Genomic DNA, 17,039 nt, shown 5'->3' on the forward strand with positions numbered 1-17,039 from the left:
GCCATCTAACGACACATATTCGTGGAAGTAAAACTCAAAAACATGAATAAAAACTGTTTTTGTTAGTGTTGAACAGCAAGAAACATCAGAAAAATGTTCAATTCTGTAACTAAAAACGTTATAGTCTAGCAAAATTGCCAACACAGCCCTTATACCTAAACAATTCGATTTAAACGATACGTCATCAAACCATCAAACTCAGCCACTTGCGCCAAAAATCCCATAACTTCAACAAACGTCTTTAAAGACATACGAAAACCCAAAAAAGTATTCTCAGGCATCACGCGAGCTCCCACATTCGCAGCTCCATGGTACCAATCATGGAGATATTGAATAAACTCCTTCAACAGCTGAAAAATGAAATGAATATGCTGATACAAAATTCGACAAAACAAACCGCAAAATTCTCAGTATCATAAGCTAAAAGCGTCCTCGAATTCATCGTTTCCAGGAAGTTGTGAATCCGTTGAACAAACTTCAGTGATGTATCACAATCGCGGAGATCCTTGTGAAAAATTCTATTCAGTTCCATCGCTGTGGCTACTTCCTTTGAGAAGATCTAAAAAAAAGTAATCAGAGGACGATCTAGAAACATTAGATTCGTACTTGCGGCAACTCGTTTTGTTTAGTGTAAACGTGGTCATGGTCCCCACAACCTACGATGGGTCGAAAATGCTTCAAATTGATCACACCATCAGGAGTCTACAAAAACCCTCAGATTAAAGAAACCCCAGAAATGACAAGTACCCAAGTCTCTTCAGCCGCCAGAACAAAACTCCTGAGATTCCTCTCGAGGTGCGCAAAGTCGCAGCAAAACCACAACCGCCGCTTCTTCTTCTTCTTGACATCTTCAACGTGACAAGGATGTTCGCAGCTATTTTCGTTTTCCCGCAATCCGAAGTATTTCCACGTGGTGCTGTTCCACGTCGTCGTTACCACGTCCACGTGAACTCCTGAATGTTCCAGGAGAATGACGCACTCCAGGATTACTTTATGGAGAACGTCGCGGTTTTTTACAAGTGGTCCGAGGTCCTCCCCCCAATTTCCCTGGAATGGTTGGAAGAAAAAGGAGGAAGAGTCTTCAGGGGAGGTTGGCTCGTCCACCACCAGCACGCCGCGTTTCTCCTGAGGCTGCAAATCCCCCGCCTTCCTTTGCAGCAACGAAAATGCTTCTTCGTTGAAACCAAAAGACGGCTTTAACTTCTTCATGTGGTTTTTCAGGGTACTTAAGGTGGGGAGAGGTAGAATCTCGTGGTTGCGTAAGTGGAGGTAAGTTCGGCGACTTTGGATTCGAATTAGTATGCATTCTAGAATCCAAGCATTCGAGTAGCGCATTCCTTTGGAGCTGTGGCATTTGGCGGCGGTTATGCAGGCGTTGAAAGCTTGTTGTTGGGGTCGGGGGAAGTCTCTGGTTGCTTCGGCGACGGCGTCTTCAGAGGCTGTCGCAAGACTTTGTTTCAGTTGTTCTATGTTTGCTTTCGCGGCTTCCAACTGCAAAGAAATCGGATTAAGAGTAAAATAATCTCTCTGAAGAACTGAAATAAATGTGAGAACCCCCAAAGTGTCTTAAAGGACTCACATTCTTCTTCAGCCGCAAGTAACACCTCCTCAAGTTCTTCAACTCCCTCCGTCTCTCCCGATCTTTGACTAGCGCATGTTTCTCCCTGATATTCGCCCTTTTCTGACTCTTCGCAGCGCGATCCTGTTCCCGTTTTCGCTGAACCCGGCAAGTGGGGCACCGCCCCACCTTCCAACCAAATTTCGAGTGAAAAAACCCCCGAGAACAAGGTTTATTATCCACACCTTGACAAAACGACATCTTATTAAGATTCTTTATCGATGATAAAACGTCCTCGAAGTTACGAATGAACGGTTTCACCACCTCTACTTCGACGAGGTTTCCCTTAGCCCGGACCTGAAAACACTCGGTATAAAAAAATCGACAAATTCGTGTCAACACCTCTGTGTGCAAGTCCGTTTTGACTACAATCGCTTTGGTGAAATTCTGGTCTAAATATAGAAAGAAGATGGCGTGGGGAGCCTCGGCAAACCCCCAATTAATAGGAAGGCTCCCTGGGGGCAATTTTCGAAGATCGGACTTCAAGTCGTCGAAATCGTACGGTTTTTCTTCATTGATCTGTAAAATTTTCTTTATTTCCCATAAAGACGGAAATCGGGACTCACTATAACAGTCCCTGGAGTCTCCGAAGGAAACCTAACTTCAAACGTGTTCGTTTTGATGACTACATCTCCAGGTAGCACCGCAGTCTTGGGATTTTCTGACTTGACAACTTCCACCTCATTTTCAATAATTCCAAGATCTGTTCTCACTGAAACTCTTGGAAGTTTCTTCTAAAAATACAACATAAGTTCGCTTCTAGGTACTACAGCCCCCTTACAGTAAAAATACTGGGAATACTCGACGGAGCGAGACGAAATCTCCCTCGCAAAATTTTGCTCACAGATCCGTCTATTAAATTCGTGACAAAGTATTTCTCGATTTGTTCGGGTTTAAAGTGTAACTCGCAAACATACAAGATTTTTCGAGTGGTTCTTCCTTTGCCAAGATGCGGTTTTACGGCTTTCATCCACAGATCCCGCATGGACTGCTCCTACAAAACTGCGCTTACAAAAGAGTTTGGAACTTGGAAGTTAAAAGTACTTTTGGGAATTTGAAGAAGGCTCAGCGGTCCTTTCCAAAGTGGGTCCTGTTATGGCAGGAATTAATGCAGCAGCCGCGAGTCATTTAAAAGTGTTTGGAATGTAGTTAGCTGGAGTTGTAAACACAAAAATTTAAACCTCTGAGAATAAAGTGATCTTTTTGTCATACTTTCTTGTGTTGTAATGTGACCCTACGCTTCTTGTTGCATTGAGGGGTTCGGTAGACCCAAAACTGTTTCTAGAATCAACATAACCTAAAATTTTCAAGTTATCAGAAAAATTGATAAAATAGATTCCAGCTCACCTGTGAAGAAGTTTTGACTAGGAAACCAAGAAATTCGGTCCTTGCGCTTTTATAAATACTATTTTCTATAACTTACAACTTTTACAACTGCTTAAAAACCACAAAACACTACAAAATTGACGGTTTGCAGTTTTTTGTAGCTTTTTTGGACTGATCGAAGCGCCATTTTGGTGGTCATATTGCGGTAGACCTTGGAACTTCAACCCGGTTTCACACGAGAGAAATATCAAAATTTTCTCATATTAAAGGATTTTAATCAGATTTGAAATTTTAGGGCTTTTAACTTTAGTTTATAAATTTTACTAATTTTGTTCAAATGCCTCAAAATAATAAATAATTTTAAAATTATATGGGCAACCAATAATACACACATAAAAATAATTTAAATTTAAAATTGGTAGTTCTATTTTTATCAATTCGGACCTCAGGAACAAGAATCAGTTGAGTATTTATTGATTGAGCGCTTTGTTATTTTTTTATCAATTTTTTTATCATTTTTTTTTAAATTTTTAGTTTATATGACGCACTTCACTTCGATCTTCTGTCACGTGCTTGTCATTTGTTAAAATAGATTTTTTTGGAAAATATTGTAGATAGTTAAAAAACAAACGGCAGAAATTGACTTAAAAGTGCCAAATTCGGTCACAAATTAATTTCCGTGGCCATTTGAAGAGGTACGCTAGTAGTCTGGTTTGAAACTTGGATATTAATTAGTTAAGACTTTTACCACAATTAATTAATTTAAAATTTAGAATCTATTGACAATTTTATAATTAGACGCTTTTTTAATTCTTTATTAACTTGCAAAACTTTTTTTGTTTTTTGACAAGGATTTTCAACAAAAAGTAATAAAAACTGATCGTATTGTGTGTTGCCTACCTAACAGGCGCCAAAATAAGAATATTTAAAAAGATTTTCAACACCTTCTGGAAGCAAAGAAACAGTCTACAACCCCTTGGAAATTCACCGATCTATAAAAATTATGTAGTTTGGGGGTGTTGAAGAGCTAGATTAATAAAAAACGGACATTTTATTGACAAATACAGTTTAAATAAAACTTAGTACCTAAACATAATACTTCAGTGTTAAGACATAATAATACTTCATCGTCAAGTGTATAAAATTCCTCCTTATCTCCACCGAATACAAAAATATAAAGCTCGTCTTTCTTCGATGCCTCGCACCCGAGTATTGTACAAAATTAAGAATAAAAAGTAAGGACGGAAGTCTGGTTTCCTCGAACCAGCAACATCGGCGGCATATCTCTCGTGAGAACCTCCAACCAAGCCAGATAAAGCGGCGCCGAAACGATACTCTTCCTCGGAATAGGCAAAGTCATCACCACCATGTTCGCTTCAGAAGAATGCTCGTACAACAACTCCCGAAGACGTAGATGCCGATGGGTCTTGTCTTTCACCGCAAGAAGCTCCGCATCGATAATTTGCGCTGAAAACAACCAATAAATTCTCATTTTTCAGTCGTGTAACTTACCGGAATCGGGATTCTCGTCATTCTCCGGTTTCCGGAACTCTGCAATCAAATCCTCGAAGAACCGCAAGCTCGCATCCGAGGGTTTACTGGTAAAGTCAGAGACGACCTCAAGATCGGAGTAATCGATTCGGAATTTCGCCAGAAGACCGGCCATGTTTCGTTGTTCTAATTCCAACTCGTCTCTTTTATTCGCCAAGGCAAAGACGCGGAGTTTGCAGTGGCTCCAGTTGCGGCGCGTGCTGATGATGTACGGAAGGAGAAGAGTTAAGCCTCCGTCGTCGTACAGCCACCAGACGTCGATCACTCCTCGCTTCTGCTTCTTCTGGAAGAGGAACATTTGGCTCATTCGGTGTTTGGGGACTTCGAACGACTCGTCGATTCCCACTTCGCTTATAGAGCCTCCTAGAGACTTGGGTTTCTTCGCGGTGTCTTCAGCGCTCGGACAGATGTTGACCACTTCTCTGTTTCTAGAGATTGGGGTGTTGGGGACGGAAATATCATCACTGGCGCTGCTGGCTTGCGACATCTGACTATAAGATTGGTTTCGAGGTAATGACTCGGTGCTGTTCTTAATCTTGGACGCGACTTCTTGTTGGCTAAAGTCCAATCCTTCCTGGAGTCGTAGAATCCCAACACTTAGATGTAAGTCGAAGGCTTTGCTGCAAATCCTCGTTAGTTTCTAGAAGAAAGAAGGGAAGACGTACTGTAAGACTCCGAAGTACTCGTCGAGATCCTCCTTGGAACATTTCTGCCAGTCGGACTTGTACCCCAGAAGCAAGATGTTGGGGCGCAACTTCCCAATCCCACAGGCTTTCAACAGCGCTGTGCAACCATCCTCGAAGTTCAATCCATCGACTTGCATGTAAAACGCGCGTAGTTTGTACGCCCGCAACCAACTGTTGGCTTTGTAGCTCAAGACATTACGGACTCTTTGAGGGAGGCGACTCTAAAACCTCCAGTTACCACCGAAAACTCCGCAATTCGTACTCACTGTGTTGATGTGACCACAAACTAACATCGATTGGTTCTTCGTGATCAAATGCGCGAAGTCCACTAGAGCCGGACGTGCGCTCGGCATCCCCGACAACACTAAAATCTGCGGTCTGTAGTTCTTCACGTGCTCCTCCACGTTGTTCAACTGGTGGACCGCCTGGAGGGCGTTCTTGTAGATCTGAGCTTGCGTGGTGGAACCCCAATTCACGTCAGGCTTTCGGACGGAGACGATAACGTAGAGAGCGAGTACGGCGGCGAACGTCACCAGGGCGGTCCACCAGGAGATCAAGAACATGACGAGGACGCACATGATGGCGCCGAGGAGGCTCAGCCACATGTTGTAGTACTACAAGAAAAGTGAGATTCTGCGGCAACTAAGGAGTTGAGGTACAATCCAAAAATAATGCACCATGGTATGGACAGCCAAATTTTATTTGCAACTCATTCGATAACTCATGAAGATTGAGTCGACGAAACGACATGGTGCATTATTTTTGGACGAAATTGTACCTTGAAAGTGGGCCTCCACCCCACGGGCTTGGCCAGCGATGCGTGGAACGTGGAGAAGTTGATGAGAGTGTACGCAGCGAGGAAGAAGTTGGAGATCAACGGCGCGATCACATTGAGCTCTCCGATGAGAATGAAAGCGACGGCGATGATGAACGTGAGGACGTAACCCCTCAAAGGCTCGTTGTTCTTCCCGTAGCCTTTGGCAAACCATTCAATCCCAGGGTACAACTTGTCTTTGCACAGCGCCTGGAAGACTTTGGGAGCGGAGACGAGCGATGCCAGCGCTGAAGATAAAGTTGCGGCGAAGCACCCGGCATAGATAAGAGGTCCTACCCAAGACACCAACTCCACGACTTGGAAGTCGTTGTGGAGACCATAGGGGTACGAGATTTTCGTCGCATTAGCAAGTGTTAGATTCGTGGAGTTCGCTTCCAAAGAGGTGTTAAAGTCGGGGATGATCCCAGTGGCGTCTCTCATCACAGTGAAGCCGCAAACGAACGCCATCAAGATGTACGATGCCGAGGTGATAACAATCGCGAGGAGGGTTCCTTTGGGGATGGCTTTCTGGGGGTCTTTGAGGTCGCCGGAGATGTTGGCCCCTGCAAGAATTCCGGTAGCTGCAGGGAAGAACACCGCGAAGACTGTGAAGAAGTCGTGGTCAACACCTTGGGACTTTCTATAGTCCGGATAGAAGTTCTCTTTTAACACAGTTACTGAAAGCAAAACATTGACTTTTGCTCTTCTCCTTTGTTACCAAGTTACAGTTATAACCGACGAAACCTTTGGATTTCTTATCTTCGCTTGGTGTGATGAAACTACCGATGAAGAAGTCTCCAATTGCCGCGAGGAGGATTATTAAAAGACCCACCTGTGCCTGTAAGAAAACGTCTTATGATCGTCTTAAGATCTTAGGATTTGTACCTTGGCTTCCCACTCCATGCCCACGACGACCACTATTGTTAACACGACAATGGTGATGGATCCCACGATGCGCACGTCTTGGACGCCTCCATCGATGATACTCAACCCGTTGGCGGTTAACAGCGCGCCCAAAGACTCGCAGAAACCGACGACGTACATCGCACAAGCCACCGCGTTGGCTAGGGAGAAAATCAGACCGATGGAGCCCCCGAATTCCGGCCCCAAACTCCGAGAGATCATGTAGTAAGTTCCACCCCCTTTAATAACCCCATTGGTACTAATTGCAGACATTGATAGAGATGTTATGGAGGTGACAATGGTCGTGGTGATAATCAAGAGGATGGTTTCGCCAATTCCAGTCTGCGCCACGACCCAGGACAGGCGGAGGAAGAGCATTACTCCCCAGATGTTGAGGAGACATCGCATGAGGACTCCTTGGATCCATCCGAATTTTAGTTGGCCTTCGACTTCTTCAGGCTTTCCGTTGAGGTTTTGGTTGGAGGTGGTCTGCAATTAAGAGATTTAGATCGCTGTAATTAACGAAATTTCAAAGCGATGACTAATTCCTAGGTCAATTAGTTTATTGGAGCGGTTCTCGAGGTTAACAGCTCTTAATGTGGTAATTATCGCGTAAAAGGTATCGAAATTAAGACACGTTTTTAGGTAATTCTTATCGCAAACGATTGATTTGTTTCCATCTCAGTGATCAGTCTCTGATTATTTTTAGAAGCTCTTCTAAAATTAGATCGCGCTCTAAATTTAGATCCAATTAAATCCCTGTCCAGCTCCAGCTCCAGCAAAAGTTATCTAATAGCAATAGCAATAAAGACAGACAATTGGTAAATTGTGCAATACATCATACTTAAGTCTTATTATTATTTTAGGTTGGTAGCATTGGTTGCCTTTAATTTATGTATTGAACTTATTGGTACAAGGATACTCGCAGCTTGGGCACGTAAATTACAAGGTGTGAAGTAGAGCAGTGAAATTTTGCATAAGATAAGGGGACTAAATGAAAGACTGCGCAATTAGAGGGATCATGACTGAAATTTTAGTGTGAAAGGTCAAATTGTTATAATTTAGATCAATTAGAGAGGATTGAGTTGTTTATTTTTAATTATATTACAATAAATTGAATGTTTCAATAATCGCTGGACTGTTGGAATTGCTGGTTTAAATGACGGCTCTGAATTTTTCTTTATGGTGGTGGGAGTTATTATCGTGTGTTATTAAAACAATGGTGAAAATAGCGTCTTTTTATTTGCTCAAGTTCCGGAAATATCGAGCTGGGAAACTTCCGGAACTTTACGAATTTTAGGTATTTGGTGACTATCGGAAAATTCAATCGCTTCTAATTGAGTTATTTGTTGACGTGTGAAAAAAATTGGGTCAGTTTTGGATTCTACGTGAAATTCTGAGTAAAATGAGCTATAAAATGAGCAAGTTTACTCCAAAATAAGCGAGATATGAAAAAGGAAATTTTGAATTCGAACTATCGAAGATCGATTTCTGAGTTAAAAAAACGCAGGAAAAACGATTCCGACAAGAGTTTCATAATATTTAGCTTAATTCCGGAGATATCGAGAAAAATCGTCTTCGAACCATCAAAATTTTGGCCCTCTGGCGGCTACCCGAAATTTCAAACGAGTCTGACTCTGTTATTTATTGACCCATGAGAAAAATAAGGGTATTTTTGGATTCAGCGCGAAATTCTGCGTAAAATAAGCCCATGCAGCTCAAATTTATTAACCGAATAAACGAGATATCGACCGAAATAGATTTTCAGCGGATGTTTTTAAGGTCATTTTCAAAACGCTATTTCGGGGTGAAATCTTCGTTTATTATTATTGAATTACATATCGATCGAAAGAGAAGTTCGAGATCTATCAACTGGATAAATCTCAGATCAATAGGTTGAATAGTTTACGAGGGGCGATCGAAAAACGAAAAGTTAAAAATTTTACATCGATTGAGTCGCAAAATTTTTTTGCCCAAAAAATTGACCATCGAATTTTCGACTTTTAAAGGCGTATTCTAAAGTAAAATTGGCCGAGAAAAACGCTGGTGAAAACCGTTTCAAAAAATCTCTTGTAGTTTCGGAGATATCGAGCTTTGAAAATTTTCCAACTCAAAATTCAATATCCGAAACTTTGATCGCTCATAACGCAGTTATTTTTGGTCCGATCTTAACGAGTCTTACCTTTTCCGATTTTACGTGAAATTCTGCGTAAAATAAGCACTAACACGTTAAGATTGCTTCATAAACAACCGAGATAGCAACCGAGTCTAAATTAGAGACTGAAAGGTAGCTAACTTCTACATTGAAAAAATGAAAATATCGAATTCGAACTATCGAAGATCGATTTCTAAGTTAAAAAAACGCGGGAAAAACGATTCCGACAAGAGTTTCATAATATTTAGCTTAATTCCGGAGATATCGAGAAAAATCGTTTTCGAACCATCAAAATTTTGGCCTTCTGGCGGCTACCCGAAATTTCAAACGAGTCTAACTCTGTTATTTATTAACCCATGAGAAAAATAGGGGTATTTTTGGATTCAGCGCGAAATTCTGCGTAAAATAAGCCCATGCAGCTCAAATTTATTAACCGAATAAACGAGATATCGACCGAAATAGATTTTCAGAGGATGTTTTTAGGGTCATTTTCAAGACGCTATTTCGAGGTGAAAACTGCATTGAGTATTATTGAATTGTATATCGATCAAAAGAGGAGCTCGAGATCTATCAACTGGCCAAATCTCAGATCGATAGGACAAATAGTTCACGAGGGGCGATCGACAAACGAAAAATTGAAAATTTTTCATCGATTGAGTCGCAAAATTTTTTTGCCCAAAATATTGACCATCGAATTTTCGACTTTTAAGGACGGATTCGAAAGTACAATGAGCCGAGAAAAACGCTGGTAAAAACCGTTTCAAAAAATCTCTTGTAGTTTCAGAGATATCGAGCTTTGAAAATTTTCAAACCCAAAATTCAATATCCAAAATTTTGATTACTCATAACTTAGTTATTTTTAGACCGATCTTAACAAATCTTACTTTTTTGGATTCTACGTGAAATTCTGCGTAAAATGAGCACTAATACGAAAAGATTGCTTTATAAACAACCGAGATAGCAATCGAGTCTAAATTAGAGACCGAAAGGCAGCTAACTCCTAACATTGAAAAAATGAAAATTTCGAATTCGAATTATCGAAGATCGATTTCTAAGTTAAAAAACGCGGGAAAAACGATTCCGACAAGAGTTTCCTAATATCTGGCTTAATTCCGACGATATGAAGAAAAATCGTTTTCAAACCATCAAAATTTTGGCCCTCTGGCGGCTACCCGAAATTTCAAACGAGTCTAACTCTGTTATTTATTAACCCATGAGAAAAATAGGGGTATTTTTGGATTCAGCGCGAAATTCTGCGTAAAATAAGCCCATGCAGCTCAAATTTATTGAACGAATAAACGAGATATCGACCGAAATAGATTTTCAGTGGATGTTTTTAGGGCCATTTTCAAGACGCTATTTCGAGGTGAAAACTGCATTGAGTATTATTGAATTGTATATCGATCAAAAGAGGAGCTCGAGATCTATCAACTGGCCAAATCTCAGATCGATAGGACAAATAGTTCACGAGGGGCGATCGACAAACGAAAAATTGAAAATTTTTCATCGATTGAGTCGCAAAATTTTTTTGCCCAAAATATTGACCATCCAATTTTCGACTTTTAAGGACGGATTCGAAAGTAAAATGAGCCGAGAAAAACGCTGGTGAAAACCGTTTCAAAAAATCTCTTGTAGTTTCTGAGATATCGAGCTTTGAAAATTTTCAAACCCAAAATTCAATATCCAAAATTTTGATTACTCATAACATAGTTATTTTTAGACCGATCTTAACGAATCTTACTTTTTTGGATTCTACTTGAAATTCTGCGTAAAATGAGCCCTAATACGAAAAGATTGCTTTATAAACAACCGAGATAGCAATCGAGTCTAAATTAGAGACCGAAAGGCAGCCAACTCCTAACATCGAAAAAATGAAAATCTCGAATTCGAATTATCGAAGATCGATTTCTAAGTTAAAAAACGCGGGAAAAACGATTCCGACAAGAGTTTCCTAATATCTGGCTTAATTCCGACGATATGAAGAAAAATCGTTTTCAAACCATCAAAATTTTGGCCCTCTGGCGGCTACCCGAAATTTCAAACGAGTCTAACTCTGTTATTTATTAACCCATGAGAAAAATAGGGGTATTTTTGGATTCAGCGCGAAATTCTGCGTAAAATAAGCCCATGCAGCTCAAATTTATTGAACGAATAAACGAGATATCGACCGAAATAGATTTTCAGTGGATGTTTTTAGGGCCATTTTCAAGACGCTATTTCGAGGTGAAAACTGCATTGAGTATTATTGAATTGTATATCGATCAAAAGAGGAGCTCGAGATCTATCAACTGGCCAAATCTCAGATCGATAGGACAAATAGTTCACGAGGGGCGATCGACAAACGAAAAATTGAAAATTTTTCATCGATTGAGTCGCAAAATTTTTTTGCCCAAAATTTTGACCATCGAATTTTCGACTTTTAAGGACGAATTCTAAAGTAAAATTAGTCGAGACAAACGCTGGTAAAAACCGTTTCAAAAAATCTCATGTATTTTCTGAGATATCGAGCTTTAAAAAATTTCCAACCCAAAATTCAATATCCAAAATTTTGATCGCTCATAACTCAGTTATTTTTAGACCGATCTTAACGAATCTTACGTTTTTGAATTCTACGTGAAATTCTGCGTAAAATGAGCTATAATAGCGCAAGTTTACTCCAAAAATAAGCGAGATATCGATCGTGTCTAAATTAGAGACCGAAAGGCAGCTAACTCCTAACATCGAAAAAATGAAAATTTCGAATTCGAATTATCGAAGATTGATTTCTAAGTTAAAAAAACGCGGGAAACACGATTCCGACAAGAGTTTCCTAATATTTGGCTTAATTCCGGAGATATCGAGAAAAATCGTTTTCGAACCATCAAAATTTTGGCCCTCTGGCGGTTACCCGAAATTTCAAACGAGTCTAACTCTGTTATTTATTGACCGATAAGAAAAATAAGGGTATTTTTGGATTCAGCGCGAAATTCTGCGTAAAATGAGCGCATGCAGCTCAAATTTATTGAACGAATTAACGAGATATCGACCAAAATAGATTTTCAGAGGATTTTTTTAAGGTCATTTTCAAGACGCTAGTTCGAAATGAAAACTGCATTTAGTATTATTGAATTATATATCGATCAAAAGAGGAGCTCAAGATCTATCAACTGGCCAAATCTCAGATCGATAGAGCAAATAGTTTACCAGGGGCAATCGAAAAACGAAAAATTGAAAAATTTTCATCGACTAAGTCGCAAAATTTTTTTGCCCAAAATATTGACCATCGAATTTTCGACTTTTAAGAACGAATTCTAAAGTAAAATTAGCCGAGAAAAACGCTGGTAAAAACCGTTTCAAAAAATCTCATGTATTTTCTAAGATATCGAGCTTTAAAAAATTTCCAACCCAAAATTCAATACCCAAAATTTTGATCGCTCATAACTCAGTTATTTTTAGACCGATCTTAACGAATCTTACCTTTTTGAATTCTACGTGAAATTCTGCGTAAAATGAGACCAAATAACGCAAATTTGCTCCCAAAATAAGCCGGTTATTAACCGGCGCATATTTACATAGTTGAAGTCGAGAAATTACTTAAAAAAAATCAGACATGTTTCTACTAATGCCAGAGCATCCTTGTTAAAGATTTAAGATTTTTGGGAGCATGTTTAGCATGTTAAATCTCTTAAGAATTTGTAAACATTATAAACTTAACACCTTTCAAATCAAAGCGCTCCGACCAACTCTAAACATTTATTTAACACAACCAGTCACATTAAACAATACGCAATTTTCCGAATGCACTCCTGACCTTGTAAACGTTTCCTCGAATTTCCCTCGTGACTTTCCCAATCTAATTCGTAGTTGTGCATTCATATCATTGTCATCCGAACAATGAGAGACAAGCCCAGTTTGTCAACGAAATGAAAGTTGTTTAAAATTCGGTTTTACCTTACTAGGAAGAGTGGCATTATGCAAATCATCCAATGTTGGCCTATTGGCGGCTTGTAGCGACATGATATTCCTGTAATTGTCCAATCTTGGCAGAGCCTCCCTGGTCAAGTGCCTAAAAAAAATTCCCAGATGATTATCCGTGGGTTTAACCGCATAAACCGGTGATCGATCAATCAATCAATCGATGCACCCACGTTATGCAATCTTTCGCATGATTGAAAACAATGAGATTATTAATTTTGATCCGCTTGAAATCCACGAAATTCTATTAATAGAATTATCCAAACGCGTTACAGTTAGCCTGGTTACTGCCGTTATCTCCAGCCCGAAGTCAGTAACCTGGTTGGAATAATTTTCGTTCTCACCTGAAGCTCTTAACATGCTCCGAGTTGAGCCGCGTCCTGTCAGTGACCGAATGCAGATCATCGTCATCCGTGTGGTCGTCTTCAGAATGAGTATCTTTGCCGTCAGCGTTTTGGCTTTCGCTCCGCACTCTGTTGACTTGGAAGCGGGTTCTTTTGTCGTCGCCTGAGAGGTTGCGGAGCTCGACGACATCGTCGTCGTCTTGGCGCGGGACGGTGGAGCCTCCGTTGCGTTCAGGCATGGCGGAAACTGGAAGAAACTCTTCAGTAGATTTCGATTTTAAACTAGAAGGAAGTAAGAACTTCCACGAAGAGTTTTGAGATCCCCGAATTGTTAATTTCGATACTCAGAAACCTGAGAACTTGAAATCCTTGAACTTAAACTTGAACCTGCGAGTCTGAGATTATGAGAATCTGATTTGAAAGGCTGTAAAATTCCGAACCGGATCTACTAAAAACTGCGAAGTGAAAAGGCGCGAATTTTCTCAAACTCACTTCCTGTCTAGCTTCACAGCGAACTGTCACCACCGACACTGTCGTCAATTCTACAGGGAAACCGTCAAAATAAGGGAAATATACCCCACTCATTATCACAAACTGGATTAAGATTAAACTCCCCACAGTTTTATCAGGAATCAAAATAAATCTCTGATTTTTATCTAGCTGAGTTATTTTTAACTGTTGAGGTGTAAAAAAAATCGATGACTTAACAAAACTCGAGGAAGTTCGCACAAAAGCTGAAATCCTGGTAGATACGGATTAGCGGAATCAGTGCGAAAGTAGAGGAAGTGGCTAAATCTTATCAGTTTAGAGGAGATTAAAATAGAACTTCTATTGCAACGTCAAAGTTCAAAGTAGCTAAAAATATTCCAAAGAACCTGTTTTTTCGATTGGAATATTTCCATTCTAATTGCACTGCTTTGTGATTATAACAATTAACCTTTACGAACTTTCTCTTGCTAATATCGAGGTTCAATTTCTGAGGATTTAAATTTCGATTTGCAGTTGGTTGGGGAAAAAATGCATGTCGTGACTAGAACCAATGATGTTCGAAAACTGAATTTTGTGAGAGATTTGAGGGTTTTCGGGTAAGAAGTCGACACACGTTTAAAATGCACGGCCTATCTGGGATGGAAATTATATTTTGCATTTTTAAGAGCAAATTCTAAATAAAAATAAAGCGCTAGAAAAACGATGGTGTGACCGTTTCTTTATATTTGTCGTAGTTTCGAAGATATTGAAGATTAAATATGTCGGAACTGAAAATTTAATATCCGAAACATTGATCGGTCATAACTCAGTTATTTGTCGTCAGATGTGAATTTCAAGCCCAGATTTGGAATCTTCGCAAAATTCTGCGTAAAATGAGCTATAATAACGCAAGTTTACTGAAAAAATAAGCGAGATATCGGTTTCAGAACTTTGATATAGTTTTAATCATAAATTTTTCCGAAAAACCCCAATTTTAGACTTTTGAAAAATCTAAAAACGTTTAAGTTAAAAACTCGCGAGAAAAACGATGGCGAAAACAGTTTTTATCGATCTTTTGTAGTTTCCGGGCTATTGATCACAGATTGTTTCACCTTCAAAAATTTGGCCTTCTGGCGACAACCCAAAATTTCAAACGCCTCTAATTCAGTTCTTTGTTGACTGCCGACAAAAATAAGGGTAGTTTTGAATTCAGCGCGAAATTCTGCGTAAAATTAGACCATGCAACTCAAATTTCCTTAACAAATAACCGAAATATCGACCGAATTAGATTTACAGAGGGTTTTTTTAAGATCATTTTCAAGAAGCTGTTTCGGGCCGAAAACTGCATTTAGTACCATTAAATTATATATCGATCGAAAAAGCAGTTCGAGATCTATCAACTTGCCAAATCTCAGATCGATACAGTAAGTAGTTTACGAGGGGCGATCGCAAAACGAAAAATTGAAAATTTTTCATCAATTGAGTCGCAAAATTTTTTTGCTCAAAAAATTTACCATCAAATTTTCGGCTTTTGAGGGCGTATTCTAAAGTAAAATGAGCCGAAAAAAAAGCTAGTGAAAACCGTTTAAAAAAATCTTTTGTAGTTTCGGAGATATCGGCTTTGAAAATTTTCTAACCCAAAATTCAAGATCCGAAACTTTGATCGCTTATAACTCAGTTATTTTTGGACCGATCTTAACAAATCTTACATTTTTGGATTCTACGTAAAATTATACGTAAAATGAGTACAAATACTATAATATTGCTTTATAAATAAGCGAGATATCGGCCGTGTCTGAATTAGAGACCAAAAAGCAGCTTCCACATTAAAATAAATAAAATTTCGAATTCGAACTATCGAAGATCGATTTCTAAGCTAAAAAATCTCGGGAAAAACGATTCCGGAAACAGTTTCTTAATATTTGGTTTAATTCCGGAGATATCGAGCAAAATCGTTTTCGAACCTCCAAAATTTTGACTCTGGCGATCATTTTCAAGAAGCTGTTTCGGGGCAAAAACTGCATTTAGTACCATTGAATTATATGTCGATCGGAAGAGGAGGTCGAGATCTATCAACTGGCCAAATGTCAGATCGATAGGGCAAGTAGTTCAAAAGGAGCGATCGAAAAACAAAAAGCTGAAAATTTTTCATCGATTGTGCAAAATTTTTTTGTTAAAAAAATTGACCATCAAATTTTCGACTTTTGAGGGCGTATTCTAAAGTAAAATGAGCCGAGAAAAACGCTGGTGAAAACCGTTTCCAAAAATCTCTTGTAGTTTAGGAGATATCGAGCTTTAAAAATTTTCCAACCCAAAAATCAAAATCCGAAACTTTGATCGCTCATAACTCAGTTATGTTTAGACCGATTTTAACGAATCTCACTTTTTTGGATTCTACGAGAAATTCTGCGTAAAATGAGCACACATACTTTACTATTGCTCTGCAAATAAGTGAGATATCAATTTAAGAACTTTGACAAAGTTTTAGTCACATTTTTTTCCGAAAAACTCAAACTTTCGACTTAGTTTCCATGATATCAAGCATTAAACATTTCGAAACTAAAAATTAAACAGAAATTATATTTTTGCACGAACTGCACCTAGCAAAACGTGATCTAAATAGGTCACTTGATAAGGCAGTCTTGACCTTTATTTATGTTTCTAAATATTTTTATTTGTTTTATCTACACGTGAAGAATGTCAATGTCAATGCAGAAAAATGCACAATACACAATTCGATACAGTTATAACAGCATTTCTTTTCAAAACTATAAATCTTGATGATAAGAAAACATTTCAACATAAATATAAAATAATAATACGGTGCCGTGCATAAATATTGAATAAAAACGAGTCATTTATTTGCAAAAATAATCGAAAATAAACAAAACGCAATTATCGGCGACCGACAGGCAAAGATAAGCCTGCAAACACTTTTTCCTCAAAAATCAGCGAATAAATAAAACACACGAATAATAAAAAAGCACATGTGCTATTACACCGGTAATCCCTCTAACCGTTACCATGACAACGCATACTTCCGTCGTCCCCAAATACAAATTCTTAGAAGATAAACGAGCACGAAACATCTGCTGAAACGGAAGAATTCCACTTACACTTGAGGTTGCAACTAAAAACTGATCATATTTCTTCACTTTATCGCTGAATGTCGTACACAAATATTTCCGATCGAAACACGTGTCTTTACCACCGAGGGTAT

At 39.1% G+C, this 17,039-nt stretch overlaps 2 protein-coding genes across 4 annotated transcripts; both read right to left on the reverse strand.

The window, feature by feature from the left end:
- Positions 1–41: 41 nt before the first annotated feature.
- LOC148175779 (uncharacterized) lies at positions 42–3,123 on the reverse strand. 3 transcript variants are annotated; one of them, XM_088034437.1, is made up of 12 exons: positions 2,966–3,123; positions 2,831–2,915; positions 2,663–2,771; positions 2,400–2,612; positions 2,185–2,352; positions 1,961–2,137; positions 1,580–1,915; positions 748–1,491; positions 607–702; positions 398–559; positions 156–350; positions 42–103 (listed from the first exon to the last, which is right to left on the reverse strand). In XM_088034437.1, exons 4-11 carry the CDS (start codon positions 2,601–2,603, stop codon positions 156–158), a joined length of 2,082 nt encoding a protein of 693 aa, XP_087890563.1. In that variant the 5' UTR covers positions 2,604–2,612; positions 2,663–2,771; positions 2,831–2,915; positions 2,966–3,123; the 3' UTR covers positions 42–103. The 3 variants fall into 3 exon arrangements, with proteins under 3 accessions (XP_087890563.1, XP_087890564.1, XP_087890565.1); XM_088034438.1 differs by having other exon boundaries at positions 42–109; XM_088034439.1 differs by having other exon boundaries at positions 42–350; positions 2,185–2,349.
- An 853-nt stretch (positions 3,124–3,976) lies between these two features.
- Positions 3,977–17,028, reverse strand: Ncc69 (sodium chloride cotransporter 69). Its single transcript, XM_088034010.1, has 10 exons — positions 16,936–17,028; positions 13,352–13,598; positions 12,984–13,098; positions 6,881–7,387; positions 6,722–6,833; positions 5,960–6,672; positions 5,448–5,795; positions 5,161–5,402; positions 4,457–5,115; positions 3,977–4,411 (listed from the first exon to the last, which is right to left on the reverse strand). Exons 2-10 carry the CDS (start codon positions 13,588–13,590, stop codon positions 4,167–4,169), a joined length of 3,180 nt encoding a protein of 1,059 aa, XP_087890136.1. The 5' UTR covers positions 13,591–13,598; positions 16,936–17,028; the 3' UTR covers positions 3,977–4,166.
- Positions 17,029–17,039: the final 11 nt, after the last annotated feature.

The sequence above is a fragment of the Gnatocerus cornutus genome, chromosome 4 (genome assembly GCF_029298725.1).
Source record: "Gnatocerus cornutus isolate USDA-ARS CGAHR chromosome 4, icGnaCorn1.1, whole genome shotgun sequence".
NCBI lineage: Eukaryota > Metazoa > Arthropoda > Insecta > Coleoptera > Tenebrionidae > Gnatocerus > Gnatocerus cornutus.